The following is a 22,785-nucleotide window of genomic DNA, read 5'->3' as shown; positions in this document are numbered from 1 at the left end:
TCGTTGCAGCCGTACGTTTTCGCTCTTTTGCCACATTTCCCTTCTTCGAAATAGCCATCGTAGATTTGCAGATCAGACAGACGCATTTCCAATATCACATCGTGTAAAAAAGTCCTCCTCCCATTCTGGATGGAAGTTATACGTTATTGGTTTCTTACTTGGTCCAGCTTCCCCACTCATTTGTATAGCCTTTATTTAGTATTATATAGTAAATAGTAGAAATTGGAAGGCTAACTAGGTAATTAGTCTCGCCGGTATTTTGTATTTTGTAGTTGGTGCTGTTGACTGCGCATGCGTGGTGAACCGCGTGTTAGGTGTAGGTGAAAAGATCAGATCTCAGACTGGCTTACCTGTACGTCAATCAAGTGGCAAAAGCCATAGTGAGGATGGATGATAGGCGAATTTTTTTTTTTTTTTTTTTTTTTTTTTATCGTTTTGTTCAATGCCATGCGATCTACCCATACTACCTTTGCGATCGACGTATTGGGCACCCCTGCCCTAGACGAACAACAAAAAGCAAACGAGCTGAATGACTTCTACCTGAGGTTTGACACACGGAACTCTCAGGAGTGTGACCATGTGTTGCAGACCCTGCCAGAGACTGACGCCAACTGCTGGTTGGAGGTAAATCCTACCAGCATTCGACGTCTCTTTGGCAGGGTGTCTACCAACAGGTCCACAGGTCCAGACGGTCTATCAGCTTCTCTTCTCAAAAACTGTGCAGAAGAACTAACAACAGCATGGTGTCCGCTATTTGAAAAGTCCCTGAATACCGAGGTTCCAGCTCTGTGGAGGAAGTCAATTATAATCCCTGTGCCGAAAAAACCTCGTGCCATGGAGAATAATGACTTCCGCCCCATTGCTCTAACTTCCATTGTGATGAAATGTTTTGAACGATATGTACTGTCTCTGCTTAGAAAACACATTGACCCATTGCTAGATGTTTTTCAATTTGCCTATAAACAGAACCGTAGCACGGAGGATGCTATTCTCTATATCACACATTCTGTATCCAAGCACCTCGAGAACAAAAAGGCCTATGCCCGAATTATGTTTGTTGACTTTAGTTCCGCCTTTAATACGGTACAACCCCACGTGCTCTTAGGAAAGCTCAAAGACATGGGTGTCAATAGTACTTTAATCAAATGGATCCATTCCTTCATGTTAGAAAGAGAACAGCAAGTGAAAGTCAATGGAACACTGTCAGTGACTAAACACTGCAGTACAGGTGTCCCCCAAGGTTGCGTTCTGTCCCCATATACATTCTCAGTATACACCAACGACTGTAAAAGTAACCACCCAAGCAACCATATTATAAAATATGCTGACGACACTGCAATTCTACGTCTCCTTGATAAAGATACAGACCCCTCGGTGCTCCATGATGAGATTAACATATTCACTAAATGGTGCGACAGCAACCATCTCATCTTAAACCCCACCAAAACTCAGGAGGTTGTGTTAGACCCAAGGCAGGTAACTGACCATGAGCCTGTGGTCGTTAAAGACCAAACAATCATCCAGGTGCCCTCTTATAAGTACTTAGGTATTCAATTAGACAACCATCTCTGCTGGAATACACACTTAGACAGCTTATGTAACAAACTACAGCAGAGGCTTTATCACCTGAGGCGACTCAGACTTTATGGGGTGAGAAAGCAGATCATGAGAATGTTCTATCAGTCCATTGTTGAAAGTGTAATCAGATATGGAATAATTGTGTGGTTTGGCAACTTAACTGTACAACAAAAAAACAGACTAGTCAGCATTCACAAAACAGCTATGAAAATTGTAGGTGAGAGACTATGTGATCCTAAATAAACTATATGAAAAAGCTGTCCTGGACAAGGCTAACAAGATAATCGCAGACCCCCAACATCCGCTCTCCACAGAATACAAAGTTCTCCCCCTAGGTAGAAGGCTTCGCATGCCAAGATGTAACTATAAGCTCTTAAAACTATCATTTGTCCCATTCTCCATTAAACTAATCAATTCTCTCAAGCAGAAACGATGATTAGGACATGATCACCAGCACCTGCACTTTATCTTAGACACCACTTGAAGGGCCATGTGCAATATTCGAAATCACCACTTGAAGGGTTATGTGCAATATATATTTATACCAAATGATGCCATGTCCAGGTGGAAACTGCTGCCAATGTTACTCAATGTTTGTTGCTGTCCTGTTGTTTACTTTGTCTACTGTATGTTGTATGTATCGTCACTGTTGCACTTGAAGCATGAAAGTACCATGCCCAAGACAAATTTCCCCTCGGGGACAATAAAGTACAATCAATCAATCAATCAATCCTGTCTCCCCCCCAGGTGTCTCTGTGACTTCAAGCAACTCCGGGGTTCCAGATATCAGTGGAACTGTTTACAACAAGACCCAGGTGAGACTGAGGCTCTATCTTTCCCTGGTCATTCATATTATATTTACTCTGAACAAAAATATAAACGGACACTTCCAATCTTTCATGAGTTGAAATCAAAGATCTAATACTTTTTCTATATACACAAAAAGCCTGTTTCTCTCAAATGTTTGTTCACAAATGTGTTTAAATCTGTGTTAGTGGGCACTTCTCCTTTGCCAAGATAATCCACCTGACAGGTGTGGCATATCCAGATGCTGATTAGACAGCATGATTATTGCACAGGTGTGCCTTAGGCTGGTCACAATAAAAGGCCACTCTAAAATGTGCAGTTTTATGTTGAAAAGAGACATTTATTATATGATTGATTATATTTGTCGATTTTTAGTTGTCCATCTGTACTGAATGACACAATCCACTGACTCTAAATCCCTCTGTTCTCTGCCCCCCCCCCCAGTCGTTTGATAAGCAGGGTTTCCATGCAGGGACCCCCCCACCCTTCAGCCTGCCCTCGGCGCTGGGGGGGCCTGGCCCCCTGAACCCTGGAGGGGCCCCTGGGGGCTATGCCCCTGCCCCCTTCCTCCACATCCTGCCTGCCCACCAGCAGCACTCTCAGCTGCTGCACCACCACCTGGCCCAGGACGCACAGGTACACACACACACACACACACACACACACACGGATACACACATACAGATATATACACACACACACACAGACATACGGATACACGCATACACACACACACACACAGACAGACACACGGATATACACACACACGGATACACACACACACACGGATACACACACACATGGATATACACACACACACGGATACACACACGGATACACGGATACACACATACACACAGACAGACACACGGATACACACAGACACACACACACACACAGACACACAGATACACAGACACACAGACACACATGGATACACACACACACACGCACAGACAGCAGGACAGAATATTAATCCTCTGTCACTGGTAGATGAGCCAGAACGACAGGGTACAGGACGTAGCTAGAACGTTACGTTGGAAGTTTGTTGACAGTGAATACAAGTGACAAAGCAATAGTGAAAGTTTGCTTGAAAGCTAAACAATGTGTATAATGTAAACATAAATCACTAACACATCAAAGTTGTTGTTGTTGGTGTTGTTAAGCTGTTTTGAGTAGTATTCATGGTTGGAAAAGAAAGTAAAGAGTTCCACTACTGGAGAATCCACTAGGATAACAGTATATCAATACACTGCTTAGTTATGTGAAATCATTGTGGAGTCAACTGCAATGAATGTGGGCAAAACTGAAGCTGCCTTGGCATTCTAACTACAGTATGTGGTCTTGACTGACCAGCTCAGTGGCCTTGCGGTTAGAGTGTCCGCCCTGAGATTGGGAGGTTGTGAGTTCGATCCCCGGCCGAGTCGTACCAAAGAATATTAACATGATACCTGATCCTCCCTGCTTGGCACTCAGCATTAAGGGTTGGATTGGGGGAGGGGGGGGGGGTAAGACCCTGTGACATAACAGCGTCATGTCCAGGGGGTGTACTTGTACATCAAGCTGCCTCACGCTACGGAAACAGGAGGTAGGCTCCCGCCCTAAGGGCCATTAGCAATTAGGGGTTAAGTGCCTTGCTCAAGGGCACAACAGTAGCCACCTTAGATATGATGCCAGCAACCCTCCAGTCACCAGCTCACATTCAGCCCCCTCCTGAGGTGGGGATCCAACCAGAACATTTATGATTGTTAGCCGGCCTCTCTCACCTCTGGACGACCTGACGCTCCATAAAGTCACTGCATGTGTGGTGATACTAATGATACTGATGTTGTCCCTGTGGTGTTGTCTGGTGTGTGATAGTGATGTTGCACTGTTGTCTGGTGTGTGATACTGATGTTGTACTGTGGTCCTGTGTGCAGGGGGGTCCCTCCCAGCGTGGGCAGGCCAGCAGCATGCAGCAGAAGAGCCAAGTCAACAAGTCCAGCTACGGCAGCTCCCCATACTGGGGCAACTGACAGGGTGTACGTACATGTACCATCACGCTCATCCATCTGGCTGGTCAGACCAGACCATAGGGACAAACCATTTTACAGCACCAAGCTAAAACACACACTACCACCCCCCCCCCCCCCCCCCCCCCTCCCCTCAATATCTCCCCTTTCAAATTTATGGCTGTTGTATGTAAAATATATTTATGTATGTATTTATACAGTATATATGTATTTGGTAGGATATGAAATGTGGTTTCCTGCATTTTTTTCTCTTTTTTTTTTTGAAGGATGTTTTGTTTTTATTTCAACAAACAAAATTGTGGGAAGATGTGAGATGATTCAAAGATCATGGAGAAGTAATGAAGTTGATGGTGAATATACTTGAACAAAAACAAGCATCATGTGACATGGCGATAATTTTTGTATGCATACATGAACTCTGACAGCGACCTACGTTACTGCTAAGCGTCGTTGTCAGGGCGAAGCCTTTTTTTAAAAACTGTTTTTGTAACTGGTCTCCCCCATCTGTGAACTGTTTTCTATTGAGGGTGACTTCAGCCCTATCCTCCCATCTGCTCCACCTCTCTAGATGGCTGGCACAGTTACAGTGCAGCCAGGCCTTGGATTTGATGTCATTTTAACATTGGTTTAATCCTCATTGTCCAACCAAATTAAAACTTCTTAAGTTTCATTGTGTTTGTTGGTATTTTATTGTTATAACTATCAATGTAGAAAATGTAACAGATCTTAAACATACTTTAAGATGTTCACTGCACCAATACAGTGTTCCCACACCTTCTGAAACATCATATTCAAGGGCCCAACACGGCATAGTGAGACAGATCTAGATGAGAATTTATATAATAGGAACTATCCGCTCAGACAACAATTAAAATATTAAGACCTGTCACTCTTCTTTCCTTCTTTTTAAGTTTATCTATTTAATCTATAAGGTATTTTTCTCTTGCTCATCCTTTATTCTGTCTGTTCTTCTAGATGTGTCACATACCTCTGCCTTGCAGATGCGACTGACATCAGCAGTGGTCTGTCAATACTCACATTATGTATGTCACCCACAGCTCTTATATGGTCAACTATACATTGCTGTGCTATGTATATGAATCATCCTTTAAGTTCTCCACTTCAAACTGCTGATTAATAAGAGAATCCACGCTCTACTGAGGCTTGCCCTTGTGACAGTAAGAGGAGTTGGCAGCAAAAACTCCATAGACTTCTGAGCTCTTTCAAAGCAACGTTGTCCTTTGACATACTCATTGTTACGACCCCATATGTGGTCTAGGGAATATGGGGTGTAACAATTAAATAAACCGGGGGGACAAGAATCGTGGGAGAAGGGAAATGTAAAATAAACAAGATTTATTGTACAAAGGTTTTGTACAAACAGGTTTCCGTGAAACAAGACAATCTTGTTTTTTCAAGACTTCAGACTGTTGTAGTGAGGTGTCATTTGTGCCAACATGTGATACTCACGTTTGACAGTACGGAGGGCAGTTTCATGTCAATATCCAAGACGCGGGCTCCGGGTAAACTGCACTGCTGTCTGTCTGAGTGAGGGGTGGGAGAATGATAAATCTTTCACTATAGAATCCCCAATCACTATTAGGTGAATCAATCTATGAAAAAAAAGCACTTAACCAAAAAAAAAATGATACAAAAGGTTTTTCGATGGATTCCGATAGTATTGGGCGTGCTAAATAACATACTAAAAGTCGACCAAAATCGACCCCCCCGAAAGCCGCCATTTCCAAGATGGCGTCCCAGATGGCGGTGGAGATATTAAAATGGCTATATCTCAAATTGAGAATATGGTGCAAAGGATTTCTCAACTGATTCTGGTACCTCTGGGCATGTTCACTAACATACTAAAAATCTAGGAAAATACACCTTCCAGAAAGGCTTCATTTTCAAGATGGCGTCCAAAATGGCGGCAGACCAAGCTTAAAATGGCTATATATCTCAATAGAAAAAAATATATAACTATGATTTTTCACTTGATTCTGGTACGGTACCTCTAGACATGCTTGTGAACATACTAAAAATCTAGGGAAATACACCTTCCGGAAAGGCATCATTTTCAAGATGGCGTCCAAACTGGCGCCCAGGAGCTTAAAATGACTATACAAATACAAATAGCTTACTAAAAAAGGTGTTTGCACTCTCCAGCTCTCAAACTACCATACTTGAAGCCTTCTTTTTGACCATTATAGTTGTTATAGTTAGAGGTGTTTGCACTCTCCAGCTCCCAAACTACCATCGTTGAAGCCTTCTTTTTCTGAATCAGTTTATTTTAATTTTTTAGTTTCTGACCAAGTCCTGTGTTTGGGCATGTCTGGGCGTGTCTGACATGGCAGTGTTATTTAAGCCCCAGTTTCATTCTAGTCTTTGACAGAGGTGTTTGCACTCTCAGCTCTCAAGCTAGCATAGTTGAAGCCTTCTTTTTGACCATTATAGTTGTTATAGTTAGAGGTGTTTGCACTCTCCAGCTCCCAAACTACCATAGTTGAAGCCTTCTTTTTCTGAATCAGTTTCTTTCTTTCTTTTCTGACCTAGTCCTGTGTTTGGGCATGCCTGGGCGTGTCTGGCCTGGCAGTGTTATTTAAGCCCCAGTTTCATCCTAGTCTTTGCCAGAGGTGTTTGCACTCTCCAGCTCTCAAGCTAGCATAGTTGAATCCTTCTTTTTGACCATTATCTGATTTCTAAAGTGATGAGTGAATTCAGTGCCCAGATCTGTCCCATTTGTAAATTGGAAGATGGAAGTGATTTTGTTGAGATTCGTCAGAAAGGTGCTGATGGGATCAATAAAGCTAGTGTTAAAAGAGGTGACACTGTTCATGTGACTGCTGGCATGAAAGTACATTCAGAATGCCGCAAAATGTACATACATAGCCGAGATATTGATTTACATTTACAGAGGAAACAGAGCGGTGAATCAAGTACCACTAATAAAAGGACTAGTACTAGGCAGTCTGAAGCTCCATTCAATAGCCAAACTGATTGCCTTTTCTGCGGCACAAATGTTCATGAAGGACGTGCCGACTACAGTTACGTGAAAACAGACAACTTTGCAAAGTCTATATTGCAAAGCTGTGATAAACGAAATGATGAGTGGTCATTCAAAGTCAAAGGTAGAATTGAATACTATAATAGTGATCTACATGCTGCAGACTGTGTGTATCATAATGCTTGTAGCACACATTTCCGGTGTGACCGTGATGTTCCCATGGAATTTCAGCCTGATTGTAATCCAAAGCGGAGAAAGTCTGGAAGGCCAAAGAATGAGGACCAAGAACAAGCCTTCTCAAAAATGTGTGCTTACTTTGAAACGAATGATGATGGACAGCTGACCGTTTCTGCACTTAGGTGTAAAATGCAAGAGTATTTGTCTAAGGCCGATTCCATCCCATATAGTAATCAATACCTAAAAACATTGCTGATGCAACGATATGCAAATAGCATATTTATTGCAGAAGGAGATGGCTTGGATTGTATTGTTACAATAAGAGAGAAAACATCAGACATACTCAGATCCTACTATAACAACACAAAACAAAACAGTGATGAAGAGTCTGAGAAGAGACACTTACTTGAAACAGCTGCAAAACTCATAAAAAGTGACATAATGACTAATGTTCCACCTGTTAATGAGTACCCGACTACAGAGACACTAAAACTACAGAATGCCCTTGATTATATTCCACAATCACTCCACATTGTGTTAAAAGCTTTGTTTGTCGGTAAAGAGACAGAGCAGAAAATTGCTAGTATTGGCCACGCAATCATACAGGCAGTCCGACCACGAGCTGTCCTTGCCCCTTCCACTCTTGTTTTAATCAGGTCTGCCTTCTGTTTGTGTGCTAATATCCTGTATTGTCTGTTGCTCTTTGTTGGCTGCTGTGGGGTGTAAGCCCAATACAAATTTCCCAGTGATGGGACAATAAAGTGACTCTTGACTTGACTTGACTCTTGACTTGACAAATTGGCCTAGCAGTGCAAATGCACCACTTAAACCGGTCTCGGTTCATTGTAGATATGCTGAATAAGATGGGATTCTGCTCTTCCTATTCTGAACTGCAGAGGTTTGAAATGAATGCTGCAAATTGTACTGCACCAAACATGCTTGGTAAGGATATTGATGTGTTGAACACGACCGTCTTATTTGCTGCAGACAATGTAGATCATAATATTCTAACAATTGATGGGAAAGGGACATTTCATGGGATGGGCATGATAGCTGCCTTGACACCAGGACAGAAGACAGACCAAAGGATTCCGAGGTTCATAATTAATGAACTGAATCTTGTGCAGAGGTCAAAAGTTGTGATAATAGATTATCACTTTGCCAAACACTTTTGCAGAGACACCACATTTAAAGAACTTCCAAGACTCGCAGAATGTAACAAGATGGTTGATCTGCTTTGGGAGTTATCATTCAATTTCAAACAGCCTGCACCTGGTTGGCAGGGGATGATGCACATTATTCATAAGGGAGATGAACATCCAGGGCAGTCTTCAGTGAGACACTTACCAATGATAGACATGTACTCCGGAGACAAAACATGCATTCTGTCAACACTGGAGTTCATTTGTGGTCTGGCATCCAAACACCACCTTGCCCCAGTAGTTACATTTGACCAACCCCTATATTGGAAAGCAGCAGAGATAATCCTAGATTCACCACAGTGCAGTCACCTCAAGTCCATTGTCCTGCTCCTAGGAGGATTTCACACATTTATGAATTTGCTAGGAGCAATTGGTACACTGATGGACGGTACAGGACTTAAGGACATTCTAGGGGTAGTCTATGGGGAGAACTCAGTAGCCCATATGATGACAGGCAAATCAGTTCAGAGAGCATTCCGTGGCCATCTTCTGGTTGACAAATGTCTTAACCGCATGATAATATCAGAAATGGTAGATGATAGTCATGAATTTGCAGCAATGGTTGAACAGTCTGAAGCAATGTATACCTCAATAGTTAAGGGTGAAATGCCATTGGAAACAGTGTTCACATCAGAGACCCTCATTACAATAAATGAAGAGCTGGGAAAAAGGAAGATGGAACTGTGTGCTAGATCCAAAACTAGTCAGTTGTGGCTAAATTACCAACACATGTTAGAAGTTGCTAGGTCACTAATAACAGCAGATCGCACAGGTTCCTGGCTTTTGCACCTACGCGCTGTTTCTGAATGCATGCCGATATTCGCTGCGGCTGGGCATTACAATTACTTGAAATCGGCACACTTTTATGTCCAAGAGATGAGTCAGCTTCACATCAACCACCCAGATGTCTTCAGACAATTTGAAAAGGGTTTTCATGTTATCCGTCGCAGCAGCCAATCATGGGCAGGCCTCAGCTCAGATCTTGTAATCGAAACAACATTGATGAGGTCATTGAAGACTACAGGAGGGATGACACATGGAAGTGGAATGACCGACAATCAGAGATCCCTTTGGACAATGTCAAAGGGCATAACATCAGAGTATAACACCGCAATGCAGGAGTTCTCAAACCAGACATACACAACATCAGAACAGCACAAGGATTCAACAGAGGCAAGGATGAAAAGGGATGCTGCTGACCTGGAGAAGATCACTTCAAAACTTGCTATATGTTCACCTTTCTCTCCAGACTCTTCTTTAAGGAATGTTGTTACAGGTGTTGTCGCTGAGGATGGAGTGAACCAGTGGCGTAGCGGACGGGCCCGCAAGCGACGCACCGCGGGGGGGGCCCAGCCACTAGGGGGCCCCCTAACATTGGATTTTTATTTTTTATTTTTTATTTTTAAATAATTAAAAAAAATATGAAACAAAGAAAATAAGTGGCCCTTCATTGTGTCAAGCTTAATTTTAATATATAGGCCTATATTAAAAAAGATATACATAGTTAGCCGTATCCAATAGCAACATGACTTTGACGTCACACGTAGGCAGCGAGACACAAGGAAAATGAGCAAGCGAAAATACAATACAAAGTACAATAAGCATTCTTTAGGTGGTGGTAGATTCTCTATTCGGACATTCGGAGTGAAAGAAAACATGACACATACACATACAACACATACAACATTCACACAATATAATACCACGAAAGCGTACAGCACTAAACAATAACATTTATTTGGGCAGCATCATACTCAAACTCAGGCAGAAGGGCAGGGTCCGGCCAGGTTCACAGTCACAGGCTGTCAGTGCATCATAATTCAGCATGGTTAGGCTATATATAGCTGCTTCTTTTTCTATTCTACTATTCTATTCTACTTCTGCTGTCTGCGTCTCCCTGGGTATTCCTAGACCAGATGGCAAAAAGTAAAGAAATGCCACAATATACCAGGACTTAAGAAACGAGATGTCCAACAAAGGATTTGACTAACCCTGGCCAATTTTACGCAACAAGTAGACTCTGATGCAGCGGAGACAGGGTTGCCAGATGGGCTGGTTTTTGGTGGATTTAGCAGTTTTTAGATTGGTTAGGTTGGAAATTCTCAATCCCATCTGGCAACCCTTAGCGGAGAGTCTACAGATTGTGTATTTACAGATATCGCGCTGCTGTGCACACCACACTTTGTTAAAAGAAATAAAGCTTGTACTTTTCTACTTATAATACATTCTACTGATGTAGTCTACCATTTGGTTTTAGTTATTGCTCTCACTTGTTTGTACCTTTTGCTAAGTCAAGCATTTATAATGTAGAGTGCATATTGCGAAATTTCGCAACGTCAATAACGCATCGGCCTCTAAAAAACGCACTTTTTTTTTTTTACCTCCGTTGCGAAAGGGCCCCCGCCGCCACCTTGCGGGGGGGCCTCGGGATTTTGCGGTACGCCACTGCTACTTATAATACATTCTACTGATGTAGTGTAGTCTACCATTTGGTTTTAGTTATAGGCTATTGCTCTCACTTGTTTGTACCTTTTGCTAAGTCAAGCATTTATAATGTAGAGTGCATATTGCGAAATTTCGCAACGTCAATAACGCATCGGCCTCTAAAAAACGCACTTTCATTTTTTTTTACCTCCGTTGCGAAAGGGCCCCCGCCGCCACCTTGCAGGGGGGCCTCGGGATTTTGCGGTACGCCACTGCTACTTATAATACATTCTACTGATGTAGTGTAGTCTACCATTTGGTTTTAGTTATAGGCTATTGCTCTCACTTGTTTGTACCTTTTGCTAAGTCAAGCATTTAGAATGTAGAGTGCATATTGCGAAATTTCGCAACGTCAATAACGCATCGGCCTCTAAAAAACGCACGTTTTTTTTTTTTTTTTTTTTACTCCGTTGCGAGAGGGCCCCCGCCGCCACCTTGCGGGGGGGCCCCGGGATTTTGCGCTACGCCACTGGAGTGAACGTGCATGATTATGACTCTGTTGGACGCAACATCATGCACAAAATTATCGGACAGCCGGCATTCACATTTTCATTTAGTAGAAAGGATAAAGCCATAACCCTTGGACAAAAATCGTCTATCAAGGTTGCTCCTGATCGAATCATTGATTCTGCACTTCTTTTTCAACGTTTCCTTATTGTCTCCCAAACTGGAGAGCTGTCATTGGAGGAGGTTATGCGTTACGAACTCAGTCCTTTCCCTCCTGCCCTCTTTGAAGCCGGAAACGTCTTCCGCAAAGCTGATAAACCACAACTAGCGCACGCGATCTGTGATCATGCAAGTGATGCAATCCTAGATTCTGTACCAGAAACGGAGCATTATGTTCTTGATGGTGGTTCACTCCTTCACCGAATACAATGGAAGCACGGACAAAGCTATGGTAAAATTGCACAGTCATATGCAGACTTCACCATCCAACATTATGGCTCAGCTACAACCATTGTGTTTGATGGCTATGAGGATGGGCCATCCATTAAAGACAACACACATCAAAGAAGAGGAAACAATATTCATCCCATTGTCAACTTCACTGCTGAGACAGAGTTCTCAGGTAAGAAGGAGGAGTTCCTGTCAAGAGATCTGAATAAACAGAAACTGATCCACATGATAAGTGATGAACTGAAAGAACGGGATTGCACTGTGGTCAATTCACTTGGAGATGCTGATGTAGACATAGTAAGGGCCGCAGTGGGATCATCTCTTCTTCACACCACGACGCTGATTGGAGAAGATACTGATCTCCTCGTCTTACTTCTTTACTATGCACAAAGAGATAGCAAGGGCCTTTATTTCAGATCAGACAAGTCGAAAGCTGATGGCAGTTTTAAAGTGTACGCCATAAACCATTGAAAGAAGTACTCGGACAGGATGTGTGTTCTCAGTTGCTGTTCATCCATGCTGTGACTGGCTGTGACACAACTTCCCGGATCTTCGGAGTTGGCAAAAAGACAGCATTCCAAAAACTTGTAAAAGGGGATCCTGTCCTTCAGGCTTGTGCCAATGCATTCACTGTACCAAACCAGACAACAGATGTGATCGATGACCTTGGGTGCCAAGCAATGGCTGTCTTTTTTGGTGGAAAGTGCACAGATTCGCTTGCAAAAATGAGATATAACATTTTCAGCAAGAAGGTTGTCTCAGCTTCATCAACGGTAACGCCTGAACGTCTACCACCAACTGAATCTGCTACCAAATTCCACTGTCGTAGAGCATACTACCAGGTCATGGTCTGGATGGGAACAGATGATGGTATATGCTCTAGACTGGGGCTGGAACCTGCAGGACAATAGATTTGTCCCACTCATGTCAACAATGAATGCTGCTCCAGACAGTCTCTTGAAGGTCATTCATTGTAACTGTACCACTGCCTGCAAGACACTTCGCTGCTCATGCAGAAAATATGGACTACCTTGTACTACTGTCTGTGGACCTTGTCAACTTCATGAATGTGACAATCCACATAACAAGTTTCTCCCAGAGGATCCTGAAGATGATGATGAGTAGGCCTAAAGACCACAATAAGTGGGTCATTTATTTTGTGTTCAACACCAAAGCCAGCTTTCTAGGTTGAATATAATAACCAATTTTAATTTTAGCCAAAATAAGCTACAGGCAGCCATTTTGATGATGCAAATGATGCATTCCTAGCAGATATATTTAGCTAGATATTTTGCTCGTTATTAATGTATAGAGGTGCCAGAATCAGTTTATAAATCCTTTAGAATTTTTTTCCCATTTGAGATACAGGCATTCTAAGCTCCCAGTCGTCATTTTGGACACCATTTTGAAAATTAGGCCTCTTCGGAAGGTGTATTTCCCTAAAACTTTAGTATGTTCCGAATCCTAAGTATGTCTAGGGGTACTTGGGGTACCAGAATCAAATGACAAAATCATTTATATAATTTTTCTATTGACATATATATAGCCATTTTAAGCTTGGCCGGCCGCAATTTTGGACGCCATCTTGAAAATGAAGCCTTTCTGGAAGGTGTATTTTCCTAGATTTTTTGTATGTTAGTGAGCATGCCCAGAGGTACCAGAATCAGTTGAGAAATCCTTTGCACCATTTTCTTAATTTGAGATATAATTTTAATCCATTTTAATTTTAATCCATTTTAATCGCCCCGGCGCCATCTGGGACGCCATCTTGGAAATGACGGCTTTCGGAGGGGTCGATTTTGGTCGACTTTTAGTATGTTATTTAGCACACCCAATACTACCAGAATCCATTGAAAAACCTTCTGTATCAATTTTGTTGGGGTTAAACCATATATTGACTTGCCTATATAGTGGTGGTGGTTGTCTGGAGATGGGGCAAGACAGTGGATGTGGTCCCTGAGATGATGAGGGACTTAGGGCTGTGAAGCGGTTGGAAAGGCTGAGCTCTGGTGGTGAGGTGGGTGGCAGGTAGTCACATTTTCCTGTCCATCTGCCACTGACCTGCTTCTACTGTGTCAGGCACAGATGCTGGCTTTGGACAGGAAGCCTCATGGGTACCAGTCAGCCGCTGCTTCACTTGGGATGGTAGGGTGAACTTACCTGGGGAGACTGATGTGTCATGTGTTATGTTTAGGCGAGTTGTGTTTGTGTGTGAAGGCAGTGTGTTTGGTGTGGGAGTCTTTGCTGGGGTTTGAGGAGCAGACTTGACCTCAACAGAAAAAAACACCCCAAAATAGTCTCAGTTCAAATATAACATGGAAACATAATCCAGAGACATGTTGATATGGAGTATTAGCAAAATGTCTTTACTTGGGAAAGATTCCATCAAAGCAGATTTACAACAGACTGAAATGGCTATTTACATATGAGAGTACAGTTGAACATGCATCAAGGCACAGAACTGAAGTCAGTTCCAGTATAAAGTGCTTTGAGGTTTCAACAGGAAAGTATAAAATTGAGACAACAAAAACACTTACACATCAGTTTCCATCAGCTATGGTGTTTAAGCCCAACACGCAACATAAAAAGCAAAAATAATAAACTGTACAGGTCTAAAAATGGAAAGTTGAGACTGAATTCTCTATTCTGCATCTTGTTTCTTCTTTTTCTTTTTCTTCTCAGTCACAGGTGTTTCTGGAGTCTCCTCCTCCATCGCCTCACTCTTTCTCTTCTTCTTCTTAGCTGGCGTGGAGTCCTCCTCCGCTCCGTTCTCTGGGGCCTCCTCCTCAGTGTGCTTCTTCTTCTTCTTCTTGCCCACCGCATCTCCGTTCGCCTGCGGGTAAAGAAGCACTTCATCAGGACCGACCACAGACCCCACCTGTCTGAGTGTGGCAGTGTGTTCTTATGTCTGACTCACTTCAGTGACCAGGTCCACTGTGAGGGACCGGCCAATGGTTAGGAGTCGGGTTAGTTTAGCATGTCGTACACTGAGAGAGGACCAGGGGAATGGGTCAAATCCCAAATCAAAACATGCGTTCGTGTGTGTGTGTGGGCTGTTCTGGCAGAGCCAGCTGACACGTACCTCTTCGCCATTGGACTTTGCTGTAACTTCGGCCTCTTCCCCCTCGTCTGTGGCGAGAGCCTTCAGCTTCTTCAGGCGTTTCTTCTCCACCTTCGCCTTCCTCTTCATCTCAGCAGCCACAGCCACGCCAGCCTGAGGAGTCAATCAAAAGGCATTTTTACACCATTGTTAACACATGGGGGGGGGGGGGGGGGGGGGAGTCAGACAAAGTTGATGTTGACATTTCGTGACGTTAGAATGATAAGGTTCTATCTCCGTTTAGGGTTGTTCAGAGATATTGAGCGTCAGTTTTTACATTCCATTATGTTTTGTGAGATGAACCTTTGTATTTTATGAATTACTAACTCAATTTCAACATTTAAAAAATAACACCACACAGGCATTAATAAAGACCTAATGGATCAGATTAGGTGTAAGAAACTCAATTTTGACAGAACCTTATAATTCTAACGTCACGATTTTCCTTCCTGCAACAACCTTCAGGCTGGTAGCGATGTCTACATGTCGACTGCTGCGTCAGGCTCATTAAATCAGTAAACCCCCACGTTTGAGTCGGGGAAAGAGTTGTCATCACTCGCAGCAGGTTAGCTCACCTACCAAAAGGTGCATTTAACTCCTTATGGTAATTCTATGGCACAGCCACACAAGACAAGAGGGAAAACCTCACCATGTGTGATCACTACACTGACTCATCGTTTGGAAGGTTTCCTCAACAGAACTCACCTCCACCACAGCTTCCTTCATGACGTCCAGGTTCTTGCGAGGTGCGTCGCCCGTCTCGTAGAACGACAGACGCTCCTCCACCTGGTCACGCAGCTTGTCACCAAACACACTGGTGGGCACCTCTGTCATGGGGGGGGACACAAAACAATTGTTTACTACTGATCCAATAGTGACTGCGGCAATCTGGTTTTATGTTCTGGATTTGTGTGGCTTTTGCTCAGAATTTAGTTATATCACCATCAACCCAAAAGGGTGGAATGCTGTTGACGAAAAATTTGAGCATCATCGCAAATAGTGCCAACCAGGTCATAACAAGACGGCCCCTAAAATTCACAACAATGTACTGTGCCCTCACTCACCTGAGAAACAGTCGATGCGCGAGGCGATGGTGCACTTGTTAGCCAGGTACCGGGAGATGCGACCCTTGTTCTTGGCGGCGGCACGGCCGATGAAGGTGGAGTGGAAGATGAGGCCGTATTTCGGGGTGTTGCCACGCGTCTTCAGAGCCCTGTATGAGAACAGGGTTAGCGACAAGCCAGCTAGGCCTTGGAGGCCACCTGGGCGGTGAGGCCCTTCACCAGGGAGGGGAAGTGGAGGCGTACCTCTGGGGAGGGAGGGAGGGCTGGGTGGAGGGGATGTTAGTGGACAAGCAGAAGGATGCTTGCTGGACGTTGTTCTGTGTGGAGATGTTTCAGCCAGGCTGCTCAGTTTTTCAGTATTAAGAATCAGGGAGCATCAGAGAGTATTATGACATCATCGCAAACCAGGCTTGAGCAGTGACATATGGGGGGGGTGTCCTAAATTAAACAGAGCGCCCTCATGACAGGGTGTCATTTCGTGATCTTAGAATTATACAGTTCTATCTCCGTTTAGGGTAGTTCAGAGATATTGAGCGTCAAAGTTTTTACATTCCATTATGTTTTGTGAGATGGAACCTTTGTATTTTATGAATTACTCACACATTTTACAGTTTTAAAAATAACACCACACAGGCATTAATAAAGTAATCGATCAGATTATGTAAAAAACTAAATTTTGACCAAAAATGGAGATAGAACCTTATAATTCTAAGCTCACGAACTGTCGACTGAACCTGTTCAATGTTAGCGGTTAGTCACACTGAATACCAACAGATAATAAAACCTGTTATTGATAAGCCGATAACAGAAGTCTGCGGTACGGAGTCTGGCGTTAGCTACCTCAGTGCTGGCGGGCGGCTTGCTCAGACTACGGGGGTGCGTGAGGGAGAGGGATCACCCTGGGGGGTAGGCCCCCCAGTCACCCTGCTCGACTCCGCCCCAGCCCTGCCATCACTGCAGCCGCCGGTCTCCCCAGCAGGGAGGGGGTGGTCCAGTACCTGAACAGGGCCTTCTCTGCACCCAGGATCTGCACCGTGGAGGCCGGGTACTTGGCCAGGTTGGTCAGGCTGCCGGCGTGGGAGATCAGACGAGCTCCGACCTGGGGAGGGAACAACCGTCAGGAGGGCTGCTGACTTCATACGTGCAGAACATGTGACTGCTATTGTGTAGCTGAATAACTGTTAATGTGTTACGTTAACATACCGGACACCTATTCAGTCTGTTGTTCTGTGTTCTATTGTGTAGTTGAATAACTTGCCTTTCCAGATTAAATGTCTGTTCTTGGTCTTGGATTTTGTGAAATACATTTCTAAATAAATGAGACTTCCAGTCCAGACCTGTTTGTTTCCTCTTAGACAATTTTTTTTACTTCAACCTGGAGACGACATTCAATTAGAACACAAGTCCTCGATCTGCACCCAAATTATCTGCATGAATGGATGTTAGGCAACAGTAGAAATGAAGACCAGCTGGGGTTGGGGGGGGACCATCAGCACCAACGGAAGACTCAACACAGGAGATTCAGGGGATTGACAGATATAGGTAGAACATCATCGGTCCCCCCCAACAGAGTAGCACACCCAGCGACTTATACTCCGGAGGGACAGTCTGGAAGATCCGGTACATGTATGGAGTGGAAGGTCTACATGTATAGAGTGGAAGGTTCACATGTATGGAGTGGAAGGTTTAGACGGAGGCCTCTCTACCCACCACGTCTCCGATGAGGGCCGCCAGGTTGGGGGCCACCTGGTTCATCTTGGAGCGCAGGTACTCCTGGAGCTCCAGGCGGTAGGCGGCCAGGGACACCACGCGGTTAGAGAACATCTCGATATTGATCAGGTCGATGGGAGAGATGTCCATACCTACAGAGAGGGGGTGGTCACAGGGGGGGGTCGTTAAAGATAAACACCGCCGCCACCGACTAAGCAAACGTCTGGTAGAGGAAATAAAGCTGGTGGGGCAGGAAGAGCCGCCACAACAAATAAAGAGTGAAACGGCGTCGCTAAAGAGGAAAGACGAGACTGGTGTGTGTGTGTGTCTCCCGACAGGATCCGCAGCGGGGATGTTCAGCACCCGCCGCAGGTTTATGAGAGTGAGTGCTCTGCCCCCCGTGTTAATCACACAGGACACGTCAGTCCTACATGGGCAAAAAAGGGGCTGCTGCAAAACAGTCTTACAGTAGCGAGTGTTAACACTAGAACATCCTTAACACTAGAACAGCTGTGCCTTTTTACCTACTAAGAGCCGCCTCGCTCTTTACAATGCTCAAGCTGATACTTACACACAACGACCACTAGTTGGCCGCTCATAAATTAGCCTGCTTCCTACACAGAAAAACTGCAAAATAGCTTCATACTAGCTCACCCTGAAGTGATCTTGAAAATGTAAGCATACTAGGTGGTAGAACGAGTGCAAAGATATCCCTTTTTGTTTTACTCACTCTCATGGCAGATTAAGTGCTGCGTGTGTGTGAGTCTCACCCATGGAGCTGCGGGAGGCCTCCAGGATGGCCTGGGCCTTGGCGCTGTCCATCACCACCTCCTCCAGAGCCTCCAGGCTCGCCTCGCTCAGCTCCTTCCTGTTGCCGATCAGCTGCGCCAGCTTGCAGTAGGTGGAGTTGTCCGTCACGATCTTGATCAGCTCTGGGAAGTGGTAGCCGTACCACTCACTGGTGTGGGGAACAGAGGGAAATGAAAGGGGGGTGGGGGGGTTAGGCAATAGAAGAAATGAAGACCAGCTGAGGGGGGGGGGGGGGGGTCTCTGGAGGGGGGACCATCAGCACCAACGGAAGACTCAACACAGGAGATTCAGGGGATTGACAGATATAGGTAGAACATCATCGGTCCCCCACGCCCCCAGCACCACCACCACGTTCCCCAGGCCTTCCACGTACCGCACGCGCATGGAGAACAGGTTGATGTCCTTGTCCAGCTGGTCGAGGAGGGCGATGGACTGGATGATCATGTTGTCGGCCCGATTCACGTTGAACTTGACCTTGGCCCGGGAGTAGCTGTGGCCCAGACCCAACTGGGCCTTGGAGGCCGCCTGGGCGGTGAGGCCTTTCACCAGGGAGTGGAAGTGGAGGCGTACCCCTGGGGAGGGAGGGAGGGGGATGTTAGGGGACAAGAGGAAGGATGCTTGTTGGAGGTTGGTCTGTGTGGAGATGTCTCAGCCAGGCTGCGTGTGTCCCTAATCCATCCACGGTGCTAGGCTAAAGCCCAATTTATACTTCGAATTTACGTGCAGGTACGCGCTGGGGTTGGGGGGGACCATCAGCACCAACGGAAGACTCAACACAGGAGATTCAGGGGATTGACAGATATAGGTAGAACATCATCGGTCCCCCCAACAGAGTAGCACACCCAGCACCACGTTCAACTGGCCTCCGCGTACCCCACACGCATGGAGAACAGGTTGATGTCCTCATAGGCGGATGTTCGGCAGACACTTACCTACGCAAGGGCTCTCCCAATTTATAGTTCTGCGTTGGTCGGTCTGCGTCGTGTTGGTCAGTGTACTCATAGCGGCATAATAGCACATTTTTGTTATGGTTGTTGTAAAGAAAATGTCTATAATGAATTGAAATGACATTAAACTAAGATAATAAGATGGTTACCATAATTTTTCAGATCTTTATTAATAGGTAATTACAGAAAAAGTAAATGACATTTGTCATGGCTTCCGCGTTTTGGCCTACGAGAGTCGGAATCATGTACTACCAAGTGAACCAATCAGTGCTTACGGTCTGCGTAGGCACTGCCGCGTAGGTACATTTTTGGAGAGGTGCGTGTAAGCCTACGGCGCAGATTTTACGCAGAAGTATAAATTGGGCTTAATCCACCCACGATGCTAGGCTAAGCCCTCACCTCGGAGTATCTCCGTCACCACTCCTCCAGTCTGGATGGACAGGCTCAGCTCCTCCTGGAGGGCGGCTCCGATCTTGGCGTCAGACACCCCCAGCGCCGCCTTCTTGGTAGAAGCCAGATTGGTCTCCAGGAACAGTTTCAGGTCGGCGTGGACCACTCCTGAAAACACCAAACAACGTCAAGTCTTCACAAGAGAAGGCCCCCATCCTCCCAATTTAGAAATTACGTAGTAAGAATGAGAAACGGAAAAAAGTTGATCTGAGCTAAAGGGGGTTTTCATAAACAGGCTGGGTGTTGGAAGTCTCACATTTCCACAACACACATTCAGGGGATTGACAGAATGAAAATATCACCACATCAGAGCCAAAATAAAGTAATTGAAAATCAAAAGCTCCGGTACACAACTCACCTTCTGATATGGCGTTGATGTTCTCCAGCGCGGCCTGGGCCGACTTGAAGGGGAAGAAGGCGACCAGGCTCACCATGTTGTTGAACTTCCCGATGCTTGTAACACTTTCTTCAACCTGGAGACGACATTCAATTAGAACACACAAGTCCTCGATCTGCATGAATGGATATTACTATGGAAATAGTAGAAATGAAGACCAGCTGGGGTTGGGAGGGGGGGGACCATCAGCACCAACGGAAGACTCAACACAGGAGATTCAGGGGATTGACAGATATAGGTAGAACATCATCGGTCCCCCCAACAGAGTAGCACACCCAGCACCACGTTCAACAGGCCTCCGCGTACCCCACACACATGGAGAACAGGTTGATGTCCGGCAGACACTTACCTGAGGCAGCAACAAGCCGATCTCCTCCACCTCTTTGACTGCGAACAGCGCATATCCTGCGGCGTGCTCGAACAACACGTGTAACACCTAGGGAAGAGAAGCCGTTAACAAACTCTCCATGCGGTGATTTATTCATCCACTGGACATCGCTACCGAAAACGACAACCTCAGTGAAGACAGGTGGGTCCAATGTAAATTCAATCAATGTCTAATCGTGGAAAAACAGGAAAAATAAGGCCTGCTAGGCTAACTGTGCTAACTACGTGGTGAGACGTCCCACGTGGTGCTCAGTTGCAACGTGAGGCCAAATGGCCGCGACCACTGGACTGAGAAAAAAGTCAGATCTGCTCTCAAGTGGATTGCATGAGTGCAGGGGGTTATTAAAAACAGTCATGGTGAACTTATGGCATGGCTAACCCTACAGTAATGCTAACCCTACAGTAATGCTAACCCTACGACACATTTGCAAAAGCAGGGTCTAGTTACACCACGTGTTACTCAATCCACGACAGGTTTGACTAAATAAACACCTCATGGAGTTAGATTTTTTTCACATGTCTAAGTTACCATGGTACATACGATGTAAAGCGATGTCAAATTCGGAGATAGGGTTGTTAGGGCTCGGGTTTGAGTCTAACAACTTGGGTTTGAGACTGAGGCCTAGTCAGACAGGTAGCTCAAGCACAGCACGTAAGTTATAACAGGTAACCTCTGGACAAAGGCATGGAAATATTAATAACAACGTTAATCTTCTGCACACAAACTTCAGTAGAAGGTTTTGTAGTGTTTTAATACTAGCCAAGTATTACACTATTTGAGTCAATACTGAACTTTAGACACTGCGAAGCGAAAGCACAGACTGGTTTAGCTAGACAGCAAAGTTTCGCCACGAATATAATTAATTGTCGTCAATAAACGTGAACCCTATTGCGAAGGGAAATTAGATGGTGTTATACATCTTTCAAGCAAATAGATGGACAAAAAAACATCAAGTAAATCCTTACCATGATTTCGAAATCTCTGCTGCGACACGCTGCACGCGCGTCTCCTTTGCTACACGACAGAGGAAAGGACTTCCTCTAGACTTTAACATGTGGCCACATGACTAAATATCGCGGTATAAGCTTGGTATCGCGAGACAAGCGAAGTCTCCACCCCTCTGGTATGACGTATGAAGTCTTCATCCCAGCTACAATGGATATTCATTACTGATATCTGCAACATCATTTTGCCTAGTCAAAACTCAAATTCAAGATATCTTTAATTATATTTTGACTAATCGAAACTCACATTTTAGATATCTGTAATTATATTTTGACTAGTAAGATTCAAATGTATTTTGCCATTCAAGTGTATGGGGTTTGTCATTACAGATATCTACAATTCAGTTGTAGATATCAGCTATTCACATTGCCGATATCTGCAACTGAATTATGACTAGTTGTAATTACAGTTTCAGATATCTACGGTTTCATTCTGACTAGTCATAATTCCAGTTCAAGATATCTTTAATTCCCATTAATTCAAGATATCTACATTGTCCTTAAAGATATCTTAAATGAAGTTGAAGATATCTTGAATGATGTTGTAGATATCTCAAACTGGAATTAGGAATAATCGTAATTTAATTGTAGATATCTATTATAAAGTTATAGATATCTTGAAATTAATTTTAATGATTGATATCTCAAATTGGTGATATCTTTAACTTTCATTCTGCCTAGTCGAAATGTTATTACAGATATCTTAAATTAGAGTTTAGACTAGGCGAAATGACGTTTCAGATATGTCTGTTGTTGT

General features: G+C 44.4%; 2 protein-coding genes across 2 annotated transcripts in view; one reads left to right on the top strand and one right to left on the bottom strand.

The window, feature by feature from the left end:
* ubap2a (ubiquitin associated protein 2a) overlaps window positions 1–4,458 on the top strand; it is a 77,598-nt gene extending 73,140 nt beyond the window's left edge. Inside the window, exons 25-27 of the mRNA XM_080529356.1 lie at window positions 2,326–2,393; window positions 2,830–3,021; window positions 4,305–4,458. Of these exons, the coding sequence (XP_080385482.1) occupies window positions 2,326–2,393; window positions 2,830–3,021; window positions 4,305–4,400 (356 nt within the window). The 3' untranslated portion in view covers window positions 4,401–4,458. The remainder of the gene's footprint in view (window positions 1–2,325; window positions 2,394–2,829; window positions 3,022–4,304) is intronic.
* A 10,051-nt stretch (window positions 4,459–14,509) lies between these two features.
* On the bottom strand, window positions 14,510–22,044 carry nop56 (NOP56 ribonucleoprotein homolog). The gene is made up of 12 exons (XM_080527960.1): window positions 21,990–22,044; window positions 20,986–21,072; window positions 20,598–20,712; window positions 20,189–20,347; window positions 19,216–19,414; window positions 18,803–18,990; window positions 18,033–18,184; window positions 17,321–17,421; window positions 16,323–16,471; window positions 15,964–16,085; window positions 15,241–15,372; window positions 14,510–14,991 (listed from the first exon to the last, which is right to left on the bottom strand). Exons 1-12 carry the CDS (start codon window positions 21,990–21,992, stop codon window positions 14,800–14,802), a joined length of 1,599 nt encoding a protein of 532 aa, XP_080384086.1. The 5' UTR covers window positions 21,993–22,044; the 3' UTR covers window positions 14,510–14,799.
* Window positions 22,045–22,785: the final 741 nt, after the last annotated feature.

The sequence above is a fragment of the Nansenia antarctica genome, assembly GCF_963989245.1.
Source record: "Nansenia antarctica genome assembly, chromosome: 4".
Taxonomy (NCBI): Eukaryota; Metazoa; Chordata; class Actinopteri; order Argentiniformes; family Microstomatidae; genus Nansenia; species Nansenia antarctica.
The sequence above is the reverse complement of the archived record's forward strand: the minus strand, read 5'-3'. Positions and strand labels throughout refer to the sequence as shown.